This window comes from Hypanus sabinus, chromosome 2, assembly GCF_030144855.1.
Source record: "Hypanus sabinus isolate sHypSab1 chromosome 2, sHypSab1.hap1, whole genome shotgun sequence".
Lineage (NCBI taxonomy): Eukaryota > Metazoa > Chordata > Chondrichthyes > Myliobatiformes > Dasyatidae > Hypanus > Hypanus sabinus.
Genome location: NC_082707.1, coordinates 86,018,479 through 86,038,026, shown reverse-complemented (window position 1 = coordinate 86,038,026; position 19,548 = coordinate 86,018,479). Strand labels below are relative to the sequence as shown.

General features: G+C 42.0%; 1 protein-coding gene and 1 long non-coding RNA gene across 18 annotated transcripts in view; one reads left to right on the top strand and one right to left on the bottom strand.

The window, feature by feature from the left end:
* Nucleotides 1-2,985, top strand: part of LOC132380597 (complement C1q and tumor necrosis factor-related protein 9-like) — a 79,005-nt gene extending 76,020 nt beyond the window's left edge. For all 16 annotated transcript variants that reach the window (XM_059949523.1, XM_059949584.1, XM_059949615.1 and 13 more), the window contains 2 exons: nt 292-372; nt 1,362-2,985. In XM_059949523.1, coding sequence (XP_059805506.1) covers nt 292-372; nt 1,362-2,386 — 1,106 coding nt within the window. In that variant the 3' untranslated portion in view covers nt 2,387-2,985. The remainder of the gene's footprint in view (nt 1-291; nt 373-1,361) is intronic.
* LOC132380680 (uncharacterized) overlaps nt 1-19,548 on the bottom strand; it is a 104,437-nt gene that overhangs the window by 55,421 nt on the left and 29,468 nt on the right. The gene's annotated exons all lie outside the window — the stretch shown is intronic.

Below are 19,548 nucleotides of genomic sequence, written 5' to 3'. Positions count from 1 at the left end.
ATTAGAAAACAGGTTCAGCTTGTTTAATCTCTTCTCATATAACAGATTTATAATCTCAGGAATCACTTGGGTGAACCTTCACTTCACGCCGTCAATTGCAATTATATTCTACTTTAGGCATGGAAACCAGACTGGCAGTCTTCCAGATTTGATCACTTTCCATGATCTGTTTACAAATGTCATGTATTCTTTTGCATTTTAACATTTTTAAGCAAAAGCAAAAGCCTTTAGAAACCAAGTTAGAGCTTTTAAAGAGCTATTTTACTTTGATTTACTTGTTTTCAATTGCAGGGCAGAAAGGAGCTCGAGGACCAAGGGGCATGATGGGACTCAAGGGGATTCGAGGACGCCGGGGCTTTCAAGGAGGAAGAGGTATACTACTGAATGTCTAATTATTCTCACATTTTTACTGTTGGTTTTATCATGAGTAATAACCATTAAATAATTGACAGGTGTCAGTCCAAGTGGAACTCAGAAGATGTCAGCACCTTCAGGAGGAAGTTAAACATGACTGGTTAACAAACCTATTATTAGATACCATATTGATCCCATAGTAAAGACAATGTTAGCTCTCTGTTTATATGGGCTAGGAGAAGTGTAGCCTTATCTGGGGAGAAGGATGTCTGAAACAGATTAAAACTGCCACTGACAATAATTTATGTGACTGAGTAGTCTGTACATGGAAGTGTAAGTCATCACAGATAATAAATAATGAAGAAATATTTGATAAAATGGAGTTTCCTCTTCTTCTGTCACTCAGGTGAAAGGTTTGGAGAGCTTGGTGTAAACAATTCCACTGTTCCTTTAGGGTGTAAAAGAATATTAAGTGGATACTTATGGAAATTACTCATGTATGTACGTGGCACAAAGGTAGAAAGGGAACAGCAATATTTTGGCAGTGAAGAGCTACACTCATCCCATGAGTTTTATAATTCCAATACTGCAATAGATTTTCTCTTTTGCATGGTTCCTTCTGGTTCAGTGGAGGGTTAAAATTCTGATGAACTTTCATTGATCAAAAATGTTAGCCATGTTTCTCTCTCCACAGTACCTTTGTATTTCCATTATTATTTGTTTTTGTCTCAGATTTACACCATCTGCACATTTTATTTTTGCTTTTCAATTTTGCAGTCAATTTCTTATACTTGTTCGTGACCCCTATCCCCCAGCATCTTTTTTCTTTCCTCATAGAACTTAACTTTGAGGGTTGGAGTCAGTTGGAAATATTTTGAATATAACATAAGGACAATTAAACCACAAATTTCACAAGATAATTTACTTACCTTCAGAAAATGTATAGAGTGTTTTTAATATCTTTCTGAATATCTTTTATTAATAACTTTTCCAATTTTTGATTTTAGGTCTCAGGGGTAATCCAGGTACTAATGGACTTCCAGGTCCCAAGGGAAATGCAGGTGTTCCTGGGCAATGTCCAGCTGACTGCCGTAGCATGAAAGGAGATAAAGGACAAAAAGGACAAACAGGACTCCGTGGTCAAAAGGGAGATGTGGGTGAAATTGGCTTGATTGGGCAACCTGGCCTCAAAGGTGAACCAGGAAGCACTGGACTGAAAGGGGACAAAGGTGTTCAAGGAGTGAAAGGCAACCAAGGGAATCCAGGTATTTGTGACTGTGAGGAAGGAGAGAAAGGTGAACGCGGCAATCTTGGACCAATTGGACCTAGAGGAGACAAAGGAGATCAAGGGCCAATGGGTGAGAAGGGAGATGCTGGTGAAAAAGGAGTCAAAGGTGAGCAGGGTAAAGAGGGTGAAGAAGGACCTCCCGGCCCATGTAGTCCTACCATCCAGTCAGCTTTCTCTGCTGGACGAAGTGCTGAAGATGGTTTACCGAATCCATTTTTCCCAATACCATTCACTGTAATCTTCTACAACAACCAGGGCCATTTCAATCCTGGAGTTGGAGTTTACATAGCCCCAGTTAATGGAACATACATATTTAGTTATCATTTGTCAATACTGACAAATCCTGTTAAACTGGGACTATTTAAAAATCGTAAGTTAATTATCAAAACAGCTAACAGAGTTACCCAGGATCAAGCATCTCAAACTGTGATAATACATCTTGTTGCAGGGGACAAGATATGGTTACAAGTGAAGGATTCTAGTTTCAATGGCATGCATGCAGATCAGGATACTGACAGCACGTTCAGCGGTTTTCTCCTTTATCCTGATTCCTGTTTTTCATTAATTTCCAGGGGGGGATCTGCAGGTATTTTTGATGATTCTTCAGATTATTACAATCCCTATTTTAATGATGAAGCCCCAACACCTCCCGTAGATGATGGCTCAGGTTCTGGTTACTATTCTAATTCAGCTATTGATTCAGTTGAACCCAGTCCTCCTAATGCCAGTGAAGCCCCATCATAGAGGCAAAAATACCTTAAACCCACATAATCCAAAGTGAAAATTCACACTCAGCAACTTCAAGCCTGTAATGACTATTTGCAGTCTTATTTTCAGCTATAATCACCAATTAGGCAAACTAGTTCACAAAGGAAGCAACCAAAATTTTGATTTAAGTACGCTGTAAAATCATGAGCCAAGACTTGTAGCATTTTCATTATGCTATCCTGAAAACAGACCATTATTGACATTTGCTAACTAGGAATGAAAACAGCAGCTCTTTCTTTTCCCTCTGAATCCTGGCAAGTTTAATGTTTCTTTCATGTTTGTAAATGTATGAATCTAAAGGCAGTCACATTTCAGGTATGTTGACTGATGCCTTAATGGTCAGTTCCCTTTTATGATTACACTCACATACTACTTTCTGGGCATTTTCTTCACTAACTGTATATGCTTAGCTGTTGGATGAAGGTATCAGTGGGTGAAAATCATAAACTCTGGATCAAATGCTCCATCAAACTGTACCAACTGCAACATGAGGTAGGAAGTGTGGTTCAAACACTACTCAGCCTACCTGGGACATGTTTCTTTAAGAAAATGTACCGATTAGAATAAAATTCTGAAAATATGTGTTTGTGTCATTGTATTTTCTTGCAGATAAACTAAAACCATTTTTCATTTGTTAATCATATTTAATCTGAAACTTGCATTGTCATCTGATGAAGGGTGAATATATTCACATCAAATTCCACTGTCCAGTTCAAATTCATACTCCTCCCTTCTCTATTCTAATGGGATATGATAGACTGGAAGAACATTCAGAGGTTTGTTAGCCAAACTCAGATTTCAAAGCAGATTTTACAGTTTACTATCAATACCTTACAGTTGCTTTGCTGACAAAAAGCTGATGTTGTTATTATTAATTATCTCTCTGAGCAAGTCATTCCAAATATTCACTTACTCAGTGACTGAACAGGTGAGTTTGATCAGCACTCCCAGCTATGCCTGTCTCGACCAGCCAAATTGTTACATCTTGAGCATCAAGTGGGTAGGGGTAGTAATGGAGAGAAAATACATGTGCAATTGCCCCATTCTCACTTTGCAACAGCTTTGGTCCCTCTGATCCTAGATGGTCCCACTATTGGAAACATCCTCTCCACGTCCACCTTATCCGGCCTTTCAATATTCAGTAGGTTTCAATGAGATACCCCATCATTCTTCTAAACTCCAGAGTGTCTAAGCCAGGAGCCATCAAGTGCTCCTCATACATTAACCCTTTCATTCTCAGGATCATTCTTAAAAAACACTCCTTAGACCATTTGAATGTTGGTATGTATTTTCTTAGATATGGAGCTCAAAACTGCTCACAATACTCCAAATATGACCAATGCCATATAAAGTCTCAGCATTACATTGTTGCTTTTCTATTCTGGTCCTTGCAAAATTAATGCTAACTTTCAACTTGCCTTCCTTATTATTGAGTCAACCTGTACCTACTCCCAAGTCCCTTTGAACCTCTGATTTCTCAATTTGCTTATCACTAGAAGATAGTCCACACCTTTATTCCTTCCAAGTGCAAGACCATACACTTCCCAACACTGTATTCCATCTGTCACTTCTTTGTCTATTCCCTGATGTTCCCAAGTTCTTCTGCAACTTCCTACTTCCTCAACACTACTTGCCTTTTGACCTATCTCTGTACCATCTGCAGTCAAGTCTATAAAGTCATCAATTCCATCATCCAGATCATTAACATATTGTGTAACATGAGAAGTACCAGATCCAACAGCAACCACGGTGGAACACTATTAATCACTAGTAAGTCAATCAGAAATGGCCCACTTTATTCCTACTCTTTGCCTTCTCCCAGTCAGCCAAACTTCTGTCCACTCTAGTATCTTTCCTGTAATACCATGAGCTTTTGTCTTGTTTAGCTGCCTTCTGAAAATCCAAGTAAATAACATCCACTGACTCTACTTTAGATATCTCGCCTGTTATTTCCTCAAAGAATTCCAGCAGATATGTCAGGTAAGATTTCCCCTTAAGGAAACCACGTTGACTTTGGCCTCTTTTATTGTGTGCCTCGAAATACTCTGAATCCTCAACCTTATTAATAGACTCTTAACATTTTACAAATCATTGGGCTAACTGGCCTGTAATTTCTTGTCTTTTGTTTCTAAAAGAGTGAGTGACATTTGTGATTTTCTAGTCCTGTGGAACCATTCCAGAACCTAGTGATGATTGAAAGATCACTACTAATGCCTCCACAATCTTTTAAGCAACCTATTTCCAAACCCTGGTATGGTTCCACTGGTCCAGGTAATTTATTTACCTTCAGACATTTTAGCTTCCTATTCTAGTAATAGTGGCCATGCTCATTTCTTCCCCCGAATTTCTGGCATGCTGTTGTATCTTTCACAGTGAAAACTGACACAAAATATTATTAAGTCTGTACACCTTCTCTTTGTTCCCCATTACTCCCTCTCCAATGACATTTTCCAGTGGCCCTATGTCCACTCTTGCCTTTCTTTTACTCTATTATCTGAAAAAGAAAGGAAGAGATGTTATTACCAGTTCTCATTGGCTGTAGTCTCTCAAGGAAGTTGAGGATCTAGTTGCAGAGGGAGGAACAGAGGCTTTGAAACTTGTTGATTAGTAGTATTGAATGCTGAGCTGTAGCAAATAAGCAGCAGCGTGATGTATGTTTTGCTGTTATCTAGGTGCTCCAAATCCGAGTGAAGAGCCAGTGAAATTGCATCTACCTTAGGGAAACTTCAGTGGTTCCAGGTCCTTGCTCAGGCAGAAGCTAATTCTAGTCATGAACAACTTCTCAAGGCACTTTTTCATTGCAGATATGAGTGCTGCCAGGAGATAGCAATTGAGGCAGCTCACCTGCTCTTCTTGTGTACTCATATGATTGATGCCCATTTGAAGCTTGTGGGAACCTCAGATTGCAGAAGCAAGAGGCTAAAGAGTCCTTCAACACTCCAGGGAGTTGGTCGACATGGGATTTCAGTACATAAGTAGGTACATCTTTAGGGTCTGATGCCTTGTAATGATTCTCATCTTGAAAGATGTTCTGACATCTACCTCCAAAGATAGAACCAAAGGGTTGCCAGAAGCTGTGGGGATTTGCATAGGTGTAGTTTTATTCTCCTTTTCAAAGTGTGCATAAAAGTAATAGTCAAAGGAAAATAGAAAACCTACAGCACAATACAGGCCTTTTTGCCCACAATGCTGTGCTAAACCTATACTTACTTTAGAAATTACCTAGGGCTACCCATACCCTCTATTTTTCTAACTCCATGTACCTATCCAGGAGACTCTTAAAAGACCCTATCATATCTGCCTCCACCGCCATCACTGGCAACCCATTCCACACACTCACCACTCTCTGCGTAAAAAAACTTAGCCCTGACATCTTCTCTGTACCTACTTCCAAGCACCTTAAAAACAAAGCCTTCTCATGTTAGCCAGTTCAGCCCCGGGAAAAAGCCTCTGACTACCCACACAATCAATGCCTTCCATCATTTTATATACCCCCTATCAGGTCACCTTTCATCTTCCACCGCTCCAAGGAGAAAAGGCTGAGTTCACTCAACCTATTCTCATAAGGCTTGCTCCCCAATCTAAGCAACATCCTTGTATATCTCCTATGCACCTTTTCTATAGTTTCCACATCCTTCCTGTAGTGAGGTGACCAGAACTGAGCACAGTACTCCCAAGTGGGGTCTGACCATGATCCTATATAGCTGTGACATTACCTCTTGGCTCTTAAACTCAGTCCCATGGTTGATGAAGGTCAGTGCATCGTATACCTTCTTAACCACAGAGTCAACCTACGCAGCAACTTTGAGTGTCCTATGGACTCGGACCCCAAGATCCCTCTGATCCTCCACATTACCAAGAGTCTTACCATTAATATTATATTCTGCCATCATATTTGACCTACCAAAATGAACCACCTCACACTTATCTGGGTTGAACTCCATCTGCCACTTCTCAGCCCAGTTTTTTCATCCTATCGATGTCCCGTTGTGACCTCTGACAGCCCTCCACACTATCCACAACACCCCCTAATGTTTGTGACACCAGCAAATTTACTAATTTATCCCTCCCCTTCCTCATCCAGGTCATTTATAAAATCCACGAAGAGAAGGCATCCCAGAAAAGATCCCCGAGGCACTCCACTGGTGATCAACCTCCATGCAGAATATGACCTGTCCACAACCAATCTTTGCCTTCCATGAGCAAGCCAATTCTGGATCCACAAAGTAAGGTCCCCTTGGATCCCATGCCTCCTTACTTTCTTAATAAGCCTTGCATGGGATACCTAATCAAATACCTTGCTGAAATGCATATACACTACATCTACTGTTCTACCTTCATCAAGGTGTTTAGACAAGGCCATGCTAACTATTCCTAATCATATTATGCCTCTCCCAGTGTTCATAAGTCCTGCCTCTCAGAATCTTTTCCATCAACTTACTAACCACTGAAGTAAGACTCACTGGTCTATAATTTCCTGTGCTATCTCTACTCTCTTTCTTGAATAATAGAACAACATCTGCAACCCTCCAATCCTCTGGAACCTCTCCCATCGCCATTGATGATGCAAAGATCAGCAATCTCCTCCCTCGCCTCCACAGTAGCCTGTGGTACATCCTGTCCTGACCCGGAGCAGCAGCACGTCCTCTTTTTTTAATGTCTATATGCTCAAGCTTTTCAATCCACTGTAAGTCATCCCTACAATCACCAAGATCCTTTTCCATGGTGAATACTGAAGCAAAGTATTCACTAAGTACATCTGCTATCTCCTCTGGTTGTATACACGCTTTTCTACTGTCACATTCTCTTATGTCTTATCCTCTTGCTCTTCACATATTTGTAGAATGCCTTGCGGTTTTCTTTAATCCTGCTTGCCAAGCCCTTCTCATGGCCCCTTCTGGCTCTCCTAATTTCATTTTTAAGCTCTTTCGTGTTAGCCTTATATAGAGAGTCATAGAGCACAGAAGTAGGTCTATCTAGTCCATGCCAAACTACTAATCTGCCTAGTCCTATCAACTGGCACCTGACCCATAGCCCTCCATACCCCTCTCATTCATGTACTATCTAAATTTATCTTAAATGAAGAAATCGAACCTGCATCCATTACTTCTGCTGACAGCTCATTCCACACTCTCACCACCCTCCAAGCGAAGAAGTTTCCCCTCATGTCCCCCTTAAACATTTACTTTACGCCCGTACCCCATGACCTCTGGTGCTAGACTAACCCAACCTCAGTGGAAAATGCTTCCTTGCATTTACATATCTACACCCCTCATAATTTTATATTCCTCTATCAAATCTCCCCTCTTTCTTCTATGCTGTAGGGAATAAAGTCCTAACCTATTCAACCTTTCGCTATAACTCATGTCCTCAAGTCCTTGCAACAAACTTGTAAGTTTATCTCGGCACTCTTTCAATCTTATTGACATCTTTCCTGAAGGTAGGTCACCAATACGGCATAAAAACTCTTCAAGGAGCAATGCCTCAAAAAGGCCGCATCCATTACTAAGGACCCCTATCACCTAGGTCATGCATTGTTCTCATTCCTCCCATCTGGAAGGAGGTACAGAAACCTAAAGGCACACACTCAATGATTCAGGAACAGCTCCTTCCTCTCTGCCATTTGATTTCTGAATGGACGTTGAACCCATGAGCACTACCTCACCACCTTTTTTCTATTTTTACACTACTTATTTAATTTAACAATTTTATATATATAATTACCGTAATTCACATTTTTTCTATTATTTTGTATTGCATGGCACTGCTGCTACAAAGACAAAAAATTTCACATTTGATTCTGATTCTGAAATTTGACCTAACCAACATCTCATACAACTTCAACATTACATCCCAACTCCTGTACTCAATACTGTGATTTATGAAGGTCCATGTACCAAAAGCTCTCTTTATGACTTTATCTACTTGTCACACCACTTTTACGGAATTATGGATCTGTGTTCCCAGATCCCTCTATTTACTGCATTCCTTATTGACCTACCACTCATCATGTAAGTCCTGTCCTGGTTTGTCCTCCCAAAGGTCAACATCTCACACTTAAATTCCATCTGACATTTTTCAGCCAATTTTTCCAGCTGGTCCAGATCACACTGCAAGCTTTGACAGCCTTCCTCACTGTCCACTATGTCCCAAGTCTTAGTGTCATTGTAACTTTGCTGTTCCAGTTTCCTTCATCATCCAGATTGTTAATATAGATGACAAGCTGCTATTTATGTTGTTAGATGTTGCCTTATAGGAAGGAAATCCTGCCACAGCCATCATGCATTCGATTTCATACAAAATTGCCTTTTCACTCTCATGGTAGCCTTTTATAAGTTATACCTAGATTTCTTGTAGGGTTCTGGATCACTGGTCTTGAATGCCACAGATCTTGTCTTCAGCAGACTGTGAATCTCTTGGTTCATCCAGGGCTTCTGGTTTGGGATGACTCAGTCTGTTCTCGAAGGCATACATTCATCTTCACAGGTCTTGATGAAGTCAGTAACAGCCATGTCATATTCATTCGGATCCAAAGATGAATCCCTGAATATAGTTCAGTTCACCAGATCAAAGATGTCCTCTATAGGCTTCTCCACCTGCCTTGACCAGGTATTCACACACATCTTAGGATCAATAATCCTGCTCTCTAAATACTAGTCCAGCATTTTATCAACAATGCTACTGTATCTTATGGAAGGATTAAGGAAAACTGAAGGGGGGGGGGAAGAGAAAGTTGTATCAGGAAGTGATATGGAGATCGGTTGGAAGAAAGTTTAAGGACTGTGGCTCCTGTCAGGAGAGAGAAGGTGCAATAGTGTATCAAACCTTGAGGAAATGGATTAGAGTGTAATTTCTTGGACTGAGTTACCTGCATCAGCATTGCTATCTGCTGATTGAAATAACCCATATTGCAGAGAGTTGAGAGCACAGAAAATTTTGCAAGTCAAATAAGAGGGTTGGCATGGTAAAGTAGCAGTTAGCACAACACTATTACAGCACCAGCAATCTGGGTTAAATTCCACCACTGTCTATAAGGAGTTTGTACATTCTCCCTGTGACCACATGGATTTCCTCCAGGTGCTCCAGTTTCCTCCCATATTCCAAATGATGTATGGGTCAGTATGTTAATTAGTAACATGGGTGTAATTGGACGAAGTGGGCTCATTGGATACTATACTGTATCTCTACAATCAATCAACCAATAAATAAATAAATAGGAATGCCACCACTTCAGGGATACTTGGCTGGAAGTTCATTCTTTCAATTTCTAGAATAAAATCATGTTGAAAATTGTGATAGCCTAGAGAAAAGGAATGTTTCAGTCTTTTCTGGATCCCTGGATAACACATTCATTTTTAGAAAGAAAAGTTTGTTCTTTCTCATCATTATAAACCAATTTCCCTTCCCCACTTCCATAGAGACAACAATAGTAATGTCATGCACAACCTTTATCTGTGTTGAGATTTGTACTATCTCTGAAGAAAGGTATTCTTACTTACTCATGAAACCAGATTGTATTGATACTGCTTCTTGTGAGATCATCCTAAGGGCAACACTCAAATTGTATTCTCAATCTTCATTGAGATCTCTGACCTACGACCTCAAAAACAACTTTGCAAGTACACCTCAGCTGTTTTCCGCTTGCAGTTAGGATCAGGTCTGCTACTGACCTTTATCTCAACTCAGTGATACATTTAGAAGATCAACCGAGTTTTATATTCGAAGAGATAAGGTTTCATTTATCTTCTTTAATGCCTCAAGATCAACTACAGCATGGATGATCTTTTGAAAATCAAAAAAAATGCAGTTGCTGGAAGCTTAAAACAAAAACATAGAAAAAAGAGCAGAGACCTCAACATCTCAGAGATTTGAAATGTTGATTCTGCTTCTCTTCGCACAGCCTAACTTGCTGAGTATTTCCAGGAACTCTCCTTTTCCCAGTAATGCCGACTTCCCAAAATTTTCAGACACTCAGAAACAGATACCTCCCTATCAACTTCCTAACAAAAAAGCTCTTGGCTGTAGTCCTGGTTGGCACCATGACCAAAGAGCATGCCCTCTACAAATCCTAAGGTCTTTCTCACTGTTTGGGAGCACCTTCATACCTATTATGGATTGTTAGACAACCTTAATCAGTAGTTCTAGGGGTAACAGTAATACAAGCAAGAACTAGTATCTCAAAGTCAAGCATACTGTCATAAGTACAAACACATGTCTATACAGGTGCTCTGAAAATCTTCTTGCAGCAGCATTACAGGAACATAAGGAGTATTCTCAAAAAAATATTAAACATTGTCTTCAAACTAGGTCTGACCATGGATGGGAGAGATGTAATAAAACTGGAGAACATGCAGACAAGATTCAAAAGTGTGTAAGGACTGGGGATGCAGCTCAAGTTAGAAGGAGAGACTGGATAAACTGGGACTATTTTCCCTGAGGTGAAGGAGGCTGAGGAATGACAGAAAAGCAAAGGGGCATAGATAAGGTGAACGGTCATGTTTTCTTGTTCCCCAGGGCAGGAAAGCTTAAAACTAGAGGGCATAAATTTAAGGCAAGAGGGCAAAAATTTAAAGAGCAAGTTTTTCACTCAAAAGGTGGTGGTAGAAGTGGATACAAGTAGAGTCAAAGTTCAAAGCTCAAAGTACATTTTTATCAAAGTATGTCTACATTATACAACCTTGAGATTTGACTCCTAACAGGCAGCCACGAAACAAACCCAAAAGAACCCATTAAAAACAATGAGCACCATCAAACACCCAATATGTAGAGAAAACAAATCACGCAAACAATTAACACAAGCAAATAGTATTCTGAACTGAAGTCCGCAAAGAGAGTCGTCCACGGAGCAGAGGAGTAAGCTGAACCTGTCCGTCCCTTGCCTTGGGCCCCGACACCCTGACCTTTACAATCTGGCCTGGCACTTAAATCATCGTCCAAATATCGGGTCCGTAGCTTTGATGTGCTCTGGGGTAGGAAAGGTTGAGAGGGATATAGCCCAAACACAGGCAAGTCAGATTAGTGCAAGATTAAAATGGGCTGAAGGGCCCATTGTAAGTCTATGATCATATAAATCTATGACTATGACGAGAACAGCACTATCACTGAAAAGAACAGGCTACTGACTCAGAGCTGGGCTTCATCTAAGATATGTAGTATAGAAACTAATCTGACCATGAGGCATTCTCTTGTACATTTACCAAACATACAGACAGTTGAGCTGTGTATTTCAAATCAGGCATCTCCAGCTAAGATATTCTGAACCACTGTGACAGATCAAGGAAAGCTTCAGACTGGTTATTTCACTGTTTTCTCCATCAAACATGGTGATAGTCATATTTATTCTGTCAATCAATATCTTGGGTTCTTGTGTATTCAGTCACCCCTCTCAATACTAATTTGTGATGTCTGAGATTTTTGTCCTCAGAACATTTTAGAATATTGATGTGAATATTGTCTCAACAAAGGTACTCAATTATCTTGTCACTCAAGATACCCTCTCGTTTTAAAATGAAATTGTATGGAATTATTTGCCTACACTCAAATACTGTATTGAAGTAAATAATGTAATTATAACTGTCTTCAGTCACCTACTGTTATCATTGTTTTTGAAGAGTATAGTTTCTCTCAGGAGGTTTCTTCACCAGTTTTCCCTCTATGCTCAAAGGTGAAAACTTGAGAATTTGCACAATTGCAACAGGAAACACAACATTCAGAGATGCTCTTCTGCACACCACTGTTGTATCATGCAGCTATTTGAGTTACTGTCATCTTCCTGTAAGTTTGAACCAGTCTGGCCATTCTCCTCTGACCTCACTCATTGACCAAATGTATATGCTCACAGAACTGTTGCTCACCGGAATTTTTTTTTGTCTTTCACATAATTCTCTGTAAACTCTAGAGTCTGCTGTGCATGAAAAACCCAGGAGATCAGCAATTTCTGAGATACTCAGACCACCCCATCTGGCACAAACAATTATTCCACGGTCAAAGCCACTTAGATCACATTTTTTCCCTTTCTATTGTTTGGTCTGAACAACAACTGAACTTCTTAACTATGCCTGAATGGTTTGATGCATTTAATTACTGCTATATGATTGACTGATTAGATATTTGAATTAACGAGCAGATGTATGTAACATAGTGGCCACTGACTGGAACCATCAAATTCAAGTTCAAATTTATTGTAATTCAACTCTATACATATATACCACCAAACAAAACAATGTTACTCCGGACCAAGGTGCACAATACAGTACACATATCCAACACACACCACATAAAGTAATATTACTCCAAATAAATTAACAAATAATAAGGTACATTTACGACACAAGTCAAAAAGTAATCAGTATAATATTACTGTGCTTTATATGTAATGAGACCTGGGAGGTATAGAGAGTTCAGTGGTCTCACTGAAGGAGGAAGCTGTGTCCCATCCCAACAGACCTTGTCCTAATGCTACCATACCTCCTACCTGATTGTTAGGGTGTCAAAGAGCTTGTTGGATGGGTGGGAAGGCCCTGTGTATGCTGTGTTCCCAATAAATATCTCAGATGGATGAGCGAGACCCCAGTGATCCTCTCAGCAGTCCTTGCAGTCCAATGTAGGGCCTTGCAATTCCTGCACCAGGCGGTGATGCAGCTGGTCAGGACACTCTCAACAGTGATTCTGTAAAAATTGCCTCGAATGATGGGGTGGGTGGGGGAGGAGTCTCCCTTACCTCAATCTCCTTAGGAAGTGTGCTTTCTTGGCTAAAGTGGTGATGTTGAGAGACCAGGTGAGCTCGTCTGTTGTATGCTCTTCCAGAAACTTGGTATATTATAAAATAAAATTAAGAAAGGAGAGCAAAAATAATGGTAAAGTGTGTTCAAATAAGGTTCATTGTCCATTCAGAAATCTGATGGTGGAGGGGAAGAAGCTGTTCCTGAAATGTTGAGTGTATGTCTTCAGATCCCCCCTTTTGGTAGCAATGAGAAGAGGGCATGGGTATGGGGATTCTTAATGATGGATGCCACCTTTTTGAGGTATTGCTTCTTGAAGATGTCCTGGATGCTGGGGTAGCAAGTGTCCATGATGGAGTTGTCAAGGTTTCCAATCCTATACAGTGGCCTCTCCATGCCAGACCACGATGCAACTAGCTACAATGGTCCTCGTGGTACATCTGTAGAAATATGCTAGTCTTTAGTGACATATCAAATCTCCCCAAACTCTCAATGAAATATAGCAACTGTCATGTCTTCTTTGTAATTGCATCAATATGTTGGGTCCAGGATAGAGTTTAAGCAATTTTGACACCCAGGAACCTAAAACAGCTCACCCTTCCCACTGCTTGATGAAGACTGGTGTGTGTTACATCAACTTCCTTTGAAGTCCACAATCAATTCCTACTGATGTTGAGTGCAAGCTTGTTGTTGCAACACTACTCTACCAGCTGATCTATCTCACTCCTGTATGCCTCCTTGCAACCATCTGGAATCCTGCCAACAATCAGTTTTAAAGACGGTGTTTGAGCTGTGCCTAGCTGCACAGGGAGAATAGAGCAGTGGACTAAGCACGCACCCTTGAGCTGTGCTGGTGTTGATCGCTGGTGATGAAGAGGTAGTATTTCTGACATGCACTGACGGTGGTCTCTTGATGAAGAAGTCAAGGATCCAGTAGCAGAGGGAGGTACAGAGTCCCAAGTTTTGAAGCTTGTTGATTATTACTGAGGCTATGATGGTATTGAATGCTGAGCTGTAATCAATAAGTAGCCTGACATAGGTATTACAGTAGTTCAGGTGGTCCAAGGCTAGTGTTACGTACCAGCACCAATAGATCACAAATGAGTCAGATTTTAATGTTAAAACCACTATCTTTATTAGTATCTACTCAAAATATAGAAACTTAAACAAAAATAAACAGAAGTTAACAGTGTTATGCATGTATATGTGTGTGTATATGTAGCCCCCAAACAGTCAAGCTTAGGAACACTTATTTAAGTCCTAAGATTCAGATGGCAAGGTAGAAACGTTGAGTGAGGGGGAGAGATTTGTAAATCCACTTTAAAATGTAGAGAGAGGGTGGTTACGAAGAAATTCCACAGGTTCCACATTGGGTAAATGAAATACCAGTCGCCGAAGATCTTATCCGTCGAGTCGTTCCAAAATCTACACCGAAACATCACCAGGTGACAGTCATGGAGTATCCCTTCTTCCAAGTAGTTACCACGTAACACACCCAAATCCAGATAAGGGTTAACAACAGTGTTCCCATAGGATACTCCAACAAAAAATCCACATACGGATTATACGAAGTGACAGTCACACATTCAATCCATTAAACAACCCAATCTTTTGGGCATGGGAAAGTAGCAGACTTTACCTATTTCTTTACAGCAAGCCCCCACGGGTAGCTTGCAGTCCAAAGCTTCTCTCTGTCGTTTTCTTTCTGAGAGTCTTGGCGGTCCGTTGCAGCTTGTTATACTGACATCATAGTCCTGCCTCATCCAAGTGCCTCTTGAAGTGACAGTCCATAGTGAACGAAACCCGTGGTCACGTAACACTGGGTGGAGGGTCAGCGAGATTTCAGTCTCTAAATAACTAATGTGGTTGTAGGCAATGGGTCCAGGTTCCTGCTCAGGTATGGGTTGACTCTGACCATGACCAACCTCTCAAAAGCACTTCATCACAGTAGATGTGTTTGCCACTGTGTGGTGATCATTGAGGCAGCTCACCCTGCTCTTCTTGGACACTGGAATGATTGTTGCCCTTTTGAAGCAATTGAGAACCTCTGACTGCAGCGGTGAGAGATCGAAGATTCACCAGTAAAGACCCTCACCATTGGGAACATGCCCTCTTCTTGTTAGTACCATCAGGGAGGAGGCACAGGAGCCTGAAGACACACACTCAATGATTCAGAAAAAGTTTCTTCCCCTCTGCAACCAGATTTCTAAGTGGTCCATGAACCTATGAACACTATCTCATTATTCCTTTCTGTGTGTGCTATTTATTTTAAAATACTTGTAGTCTTATGTCTTTGCTCTGTAATGGTGCCACAAAACAACAAATTTTATGTGAAATAAAAGAGTGAAAGTAAACCTAAAATTGGTTCTTTAAGGTTGTCATAGTTGGGGGATGTAGTGGGGATAAGCCCCCATTACATATTAAATACTCCCAATGGCTTGCGTGTTAGATAGGCTTAGGCAAACAAGTCCAGTTTCTGATCTTCACATGCCTTAGCTACTAAGCCGAGGGGAGCCGTGCCTGCTGACAGATGAAGGGGCAAATGCAGGTTACTCACCCCCTTCAAACCAACATTTAGTAGATGTATCTTTGGCAGTAATTACAGCCTATCTGTGTGGATCGGTCTCTGTTAGCTTTGCACATCTGGACATTGCAATTTTTCCCTATTCTTCTTTACAAAACTGCTCGAGCTGTGACAGATTGAATGGGGATTGTGTGTGAACAGCCCTTTTCAAGTCCAGCCAGAAATTCCCAATTGGATTGAGGTCTGGACTTTGACTTGGCCACTCCAGGACATTAACTTTGTTGTTTTAAAGCCATTCCTGTGTAGCTTTGGCTTTATGCTTGTCTTGCTAAAAAAAATCTTCTCCCAAGTCACATTTCTCTTGATGACTGCATTAGGTTTTCCTCCAGGATTTCCCTACATTCATTTTACCCCTTACCTTCACAAGCCTTCCAGGGCCTGATACAGTCATCACCTTGCTTCATGGTAGGGATGGTACGTTTTTGATCAACACACACACAAAATGCTGGTGGAACACAGCAGGCCAGGCAGCATCGATAGGGAGAAGCGCTGTCGACTTTTTGGGCCGACAGCCTTCATCAGGACTAACTGAAAGGAAAGATAGTAAGAGATTTGAAAGTAGGAAGGGGAGGGGGAAATGCAAAATGATAGGAGAAGACCGGAGGGGGTGGGATGAAGCTAAGAGCTGGAAAGGTGATTGGCGAAAGTGATACAGAGCTGGAGGAGGGAAAGGATCATGGGACAGGAGGCCTAGGGAGAAAGAAAGGGGGAGGGGAGCACCAGAGGGAGATGGAGAACAGGCAGAGTGATGGGCAGAGAGAAAGAAAAAAACAATCAACTAAGTATGTCAGGGATGGGGTAAGAAGGGGAGGAGGGGCATTAACGGAAGTTAGAGAAGTCAATGTTCATGCCATCAGGTTGGAGGCTACCCAGCCGGTATATAAGGTGTTGTTCCTCCGACCTGAGTGTGGATTCATCTTGACAGTAGAAGAGGCCATGGATAGACATATCAGAATGGGAATGGGACGTGGAATTAAAATGTGTGGCCACTGGGAGATCCTGATTTCTCTGGTGGACCGAGCGTAGGTGTTCAGTGAAACAATCTCCCAGTCTGCGTCAGGTCTCACCAATATACAAAAGGCCACACCGGGAGCACCGGACGCAGTATACCACACCAGCCGACTCACAGGTGAAGTGTCACCTCACCTGGAAGGACTGCCCAGGGCCCTGAATGGTGGTGATGGAGGAAGTGTAAGGGCAGGTGTAGCACTTGTTCCTTTTACAAGGATAAGTGCCAGGAGGGAGATCAGTGGGAAGGGATGTGGGGGGGGGGGGAAAGAGTGGACAAGGGAGTCGGGCAGGGAGTGATCCCTGCGGAAAGCAGAAAGTTGGGGGGGCAGAGGGAAAGATGTGCTTGGTAGTGGGATCCTGTTGGAGGTGGCAGAAGTTACGGAGAATTAAACATTGGACCTGGAGGCTGGTGGGGTGGTAGGTGAGGACAAGGGGAACCCTGTCCCAAGTGGGGTGGTGGGTGGTTTGGGTGAGGGCAGATGTGTGGGAAATGGGAGAGATGCGTTTGAGAGCAGAGTTGATGGTGGAAGAAGGGAAGCCCCTTTATTTAAAAAAGGAAGACATCTCCTTCGTCCTGGAATGAAAAGCATCATCCTGAGAGCAGATGCGGTGGAGACGGAGGAATTGTGAGAAAGGGATAGCATTTTTACAAGAGATAGGGTGGGAAGAGGAATAGTCCAGGTAGCTGTGAGAGTCTGTAGGCTTATAGTAGATATCAGTTGATAAGCTGTCTCCAGAGATGGAGACAGAAAGATCAAGAAAGGGGAGGGAGGTGTCGGAAATGGACCGGGTAAATTTGAGGGCAGGGTGAAAGATGGAGGCAAAGTTAATGAAGTCAACGAGCTCAGCATGCGAGCAGGAGGCAGCGCCAATGCAGTCGTCGATGTAGCGAAGGAAAAGAGGGGGATGGATACCCGTATAGACTTGGAACATGGACTGTTCCACAAAGCCAACAAAAAGGCAGGCATAACTGGGACCCATGCAGGTGCCCATGGCTACACCCTTGGTTTGGAGGAAGTGGGAGGAGCCAAAGGAGAAATTATTGAGAGTAAGAACTAATTCCACTAGTCGGAGGAGAGTGGTGGTAGAGGAGAATTGGTTAGGTCTGGAATCCAAGAAGAAGCGAAGAGCTTTGAGACCGTCCCGGTGGGGGACGGAGATATATAGGAACTGGATGTCCAAGGTGAAAATAAGGCGATGGAGACCAGGGAACTTCAAATCATTGAAAAAATTCAGTGTGAGAAGTGTCACGAATATAGGTGGGAAGAGATTGAACAAGGGGGAATAAGACAGTGTCAAGGTATGCAGAAATGAGTTTGGTGGGGCAGGAGCAAGCTGAGACGATAGGTTTACCAGGACAGGCAGGTTTGTGGATCTTGGGTAGGAGGTAGAAAGGGGAAGTGCGGGGTGTGGGAACTATGAGGTTGGTGGCAGTGGATGGGAGATCCCCAGAGCTGATAAGGTTGGTGATGGTATAAGAGACAGTGGCCTGGTGCTCCTTAGTGGGGTCATGATCAAGGGGTAAATAAGAGGTGGTATCAGAGAGTTGTCGCTGTGCCTTGGCCAGGTAGAGTTCAATATGCCAGAAAACAACAGCTCCCCCCTTATCAGCGGGTTTTATAGTGAGGTTGGGATTTGTTTTATAGAGCAGAGCGTTCGGAAGGAGTGAGGTTGGAATTGGAACAGGGTGTGGTGAAGTCAAGATGGTTGATGTCCTGTCGGCAATTAGCAATAAAGAGATCCAGAGCAGGCCGAAGACCAGAGCGGGGTGTCCATGAAGAGGAGGAGGGTTGAAGATGGGAGAAAGGGTCATCAGTAGGGGTAGGAGTGTCCTTGTCAAAGAAGCAAGCTTGGAGACTGAGCCAGCAGAAGAAGTGTTCAGCGTCATGGCGTACGCAGAACTCACTGAGGTGTGGGCAAAGGGGGACAAAGCTGAGGCCCTTACTGAGGACAGAGCACTCTGCCTCAGAGATTTGAAGGCCAGAGGGAATGGTAAAGACCCAGCACAAATGAGAGATTCAGCCCAGACAGACTCAATTAAATGTGAGTACCTGGGATCCTCAGAAGGTCCAAGTTACACATAGCATTTAGTCTCATGGCCAAAGTACTCAATTTTGGTTTCATCAGACCATAGAACCTTCTTCCAGATGACTTCTGGCAAACTCTAGCCAAGATTTCATGTGAGCTTTGTTTCAATATTGGCTTTCTCTTTGTCACACTCCCATAAAACTGGCAACAGTTATTGTACGTGCAGTTCCTTCCATCTTAGCCAACGATGCCTGTAACTCCTCCAGAGCTGCCATAGGTCTCTAGGATACCTCCCTCCTGTTCTCACACGGTCACTCAGTTTTTGAGGATGGCCTGCTCCAGGCAGATTTGCAGCTGTGCCATATTCTCTCCATTTCTTGATGATTGTCTTAGCTGCACTCCAAGGGATATTCAGTGACTTGGAAATTTTCTTGTATCTATCTCCTGACTTGTGCTTCTCAGTAACCATTTCATGGAGTTGTTTGGAGAGTTCTTTTGTCTTTATGGTGTACTTTTCACCAGGATACTAACTGTTGGACCTTCCAGATGCAGGTATATTTTTACTACAATCAATTGAAATGCCTTGACTGCACACGGTGATCTCCATTTAACTAATTATGTGAATTCTGAAACCAATTAGCTGCACCAGTGATGATTTGGTGTGTCATATAAAAGAGGGTTGCATACTAATGCAATCAATTATTTTGTGCCTTCTATTTGTAATTAACTTGTAGAGATCTGTTTTCACTTTGACATGAAGCAGTCTTTTTATGTTAATCAGTGTTAGAAAAAGC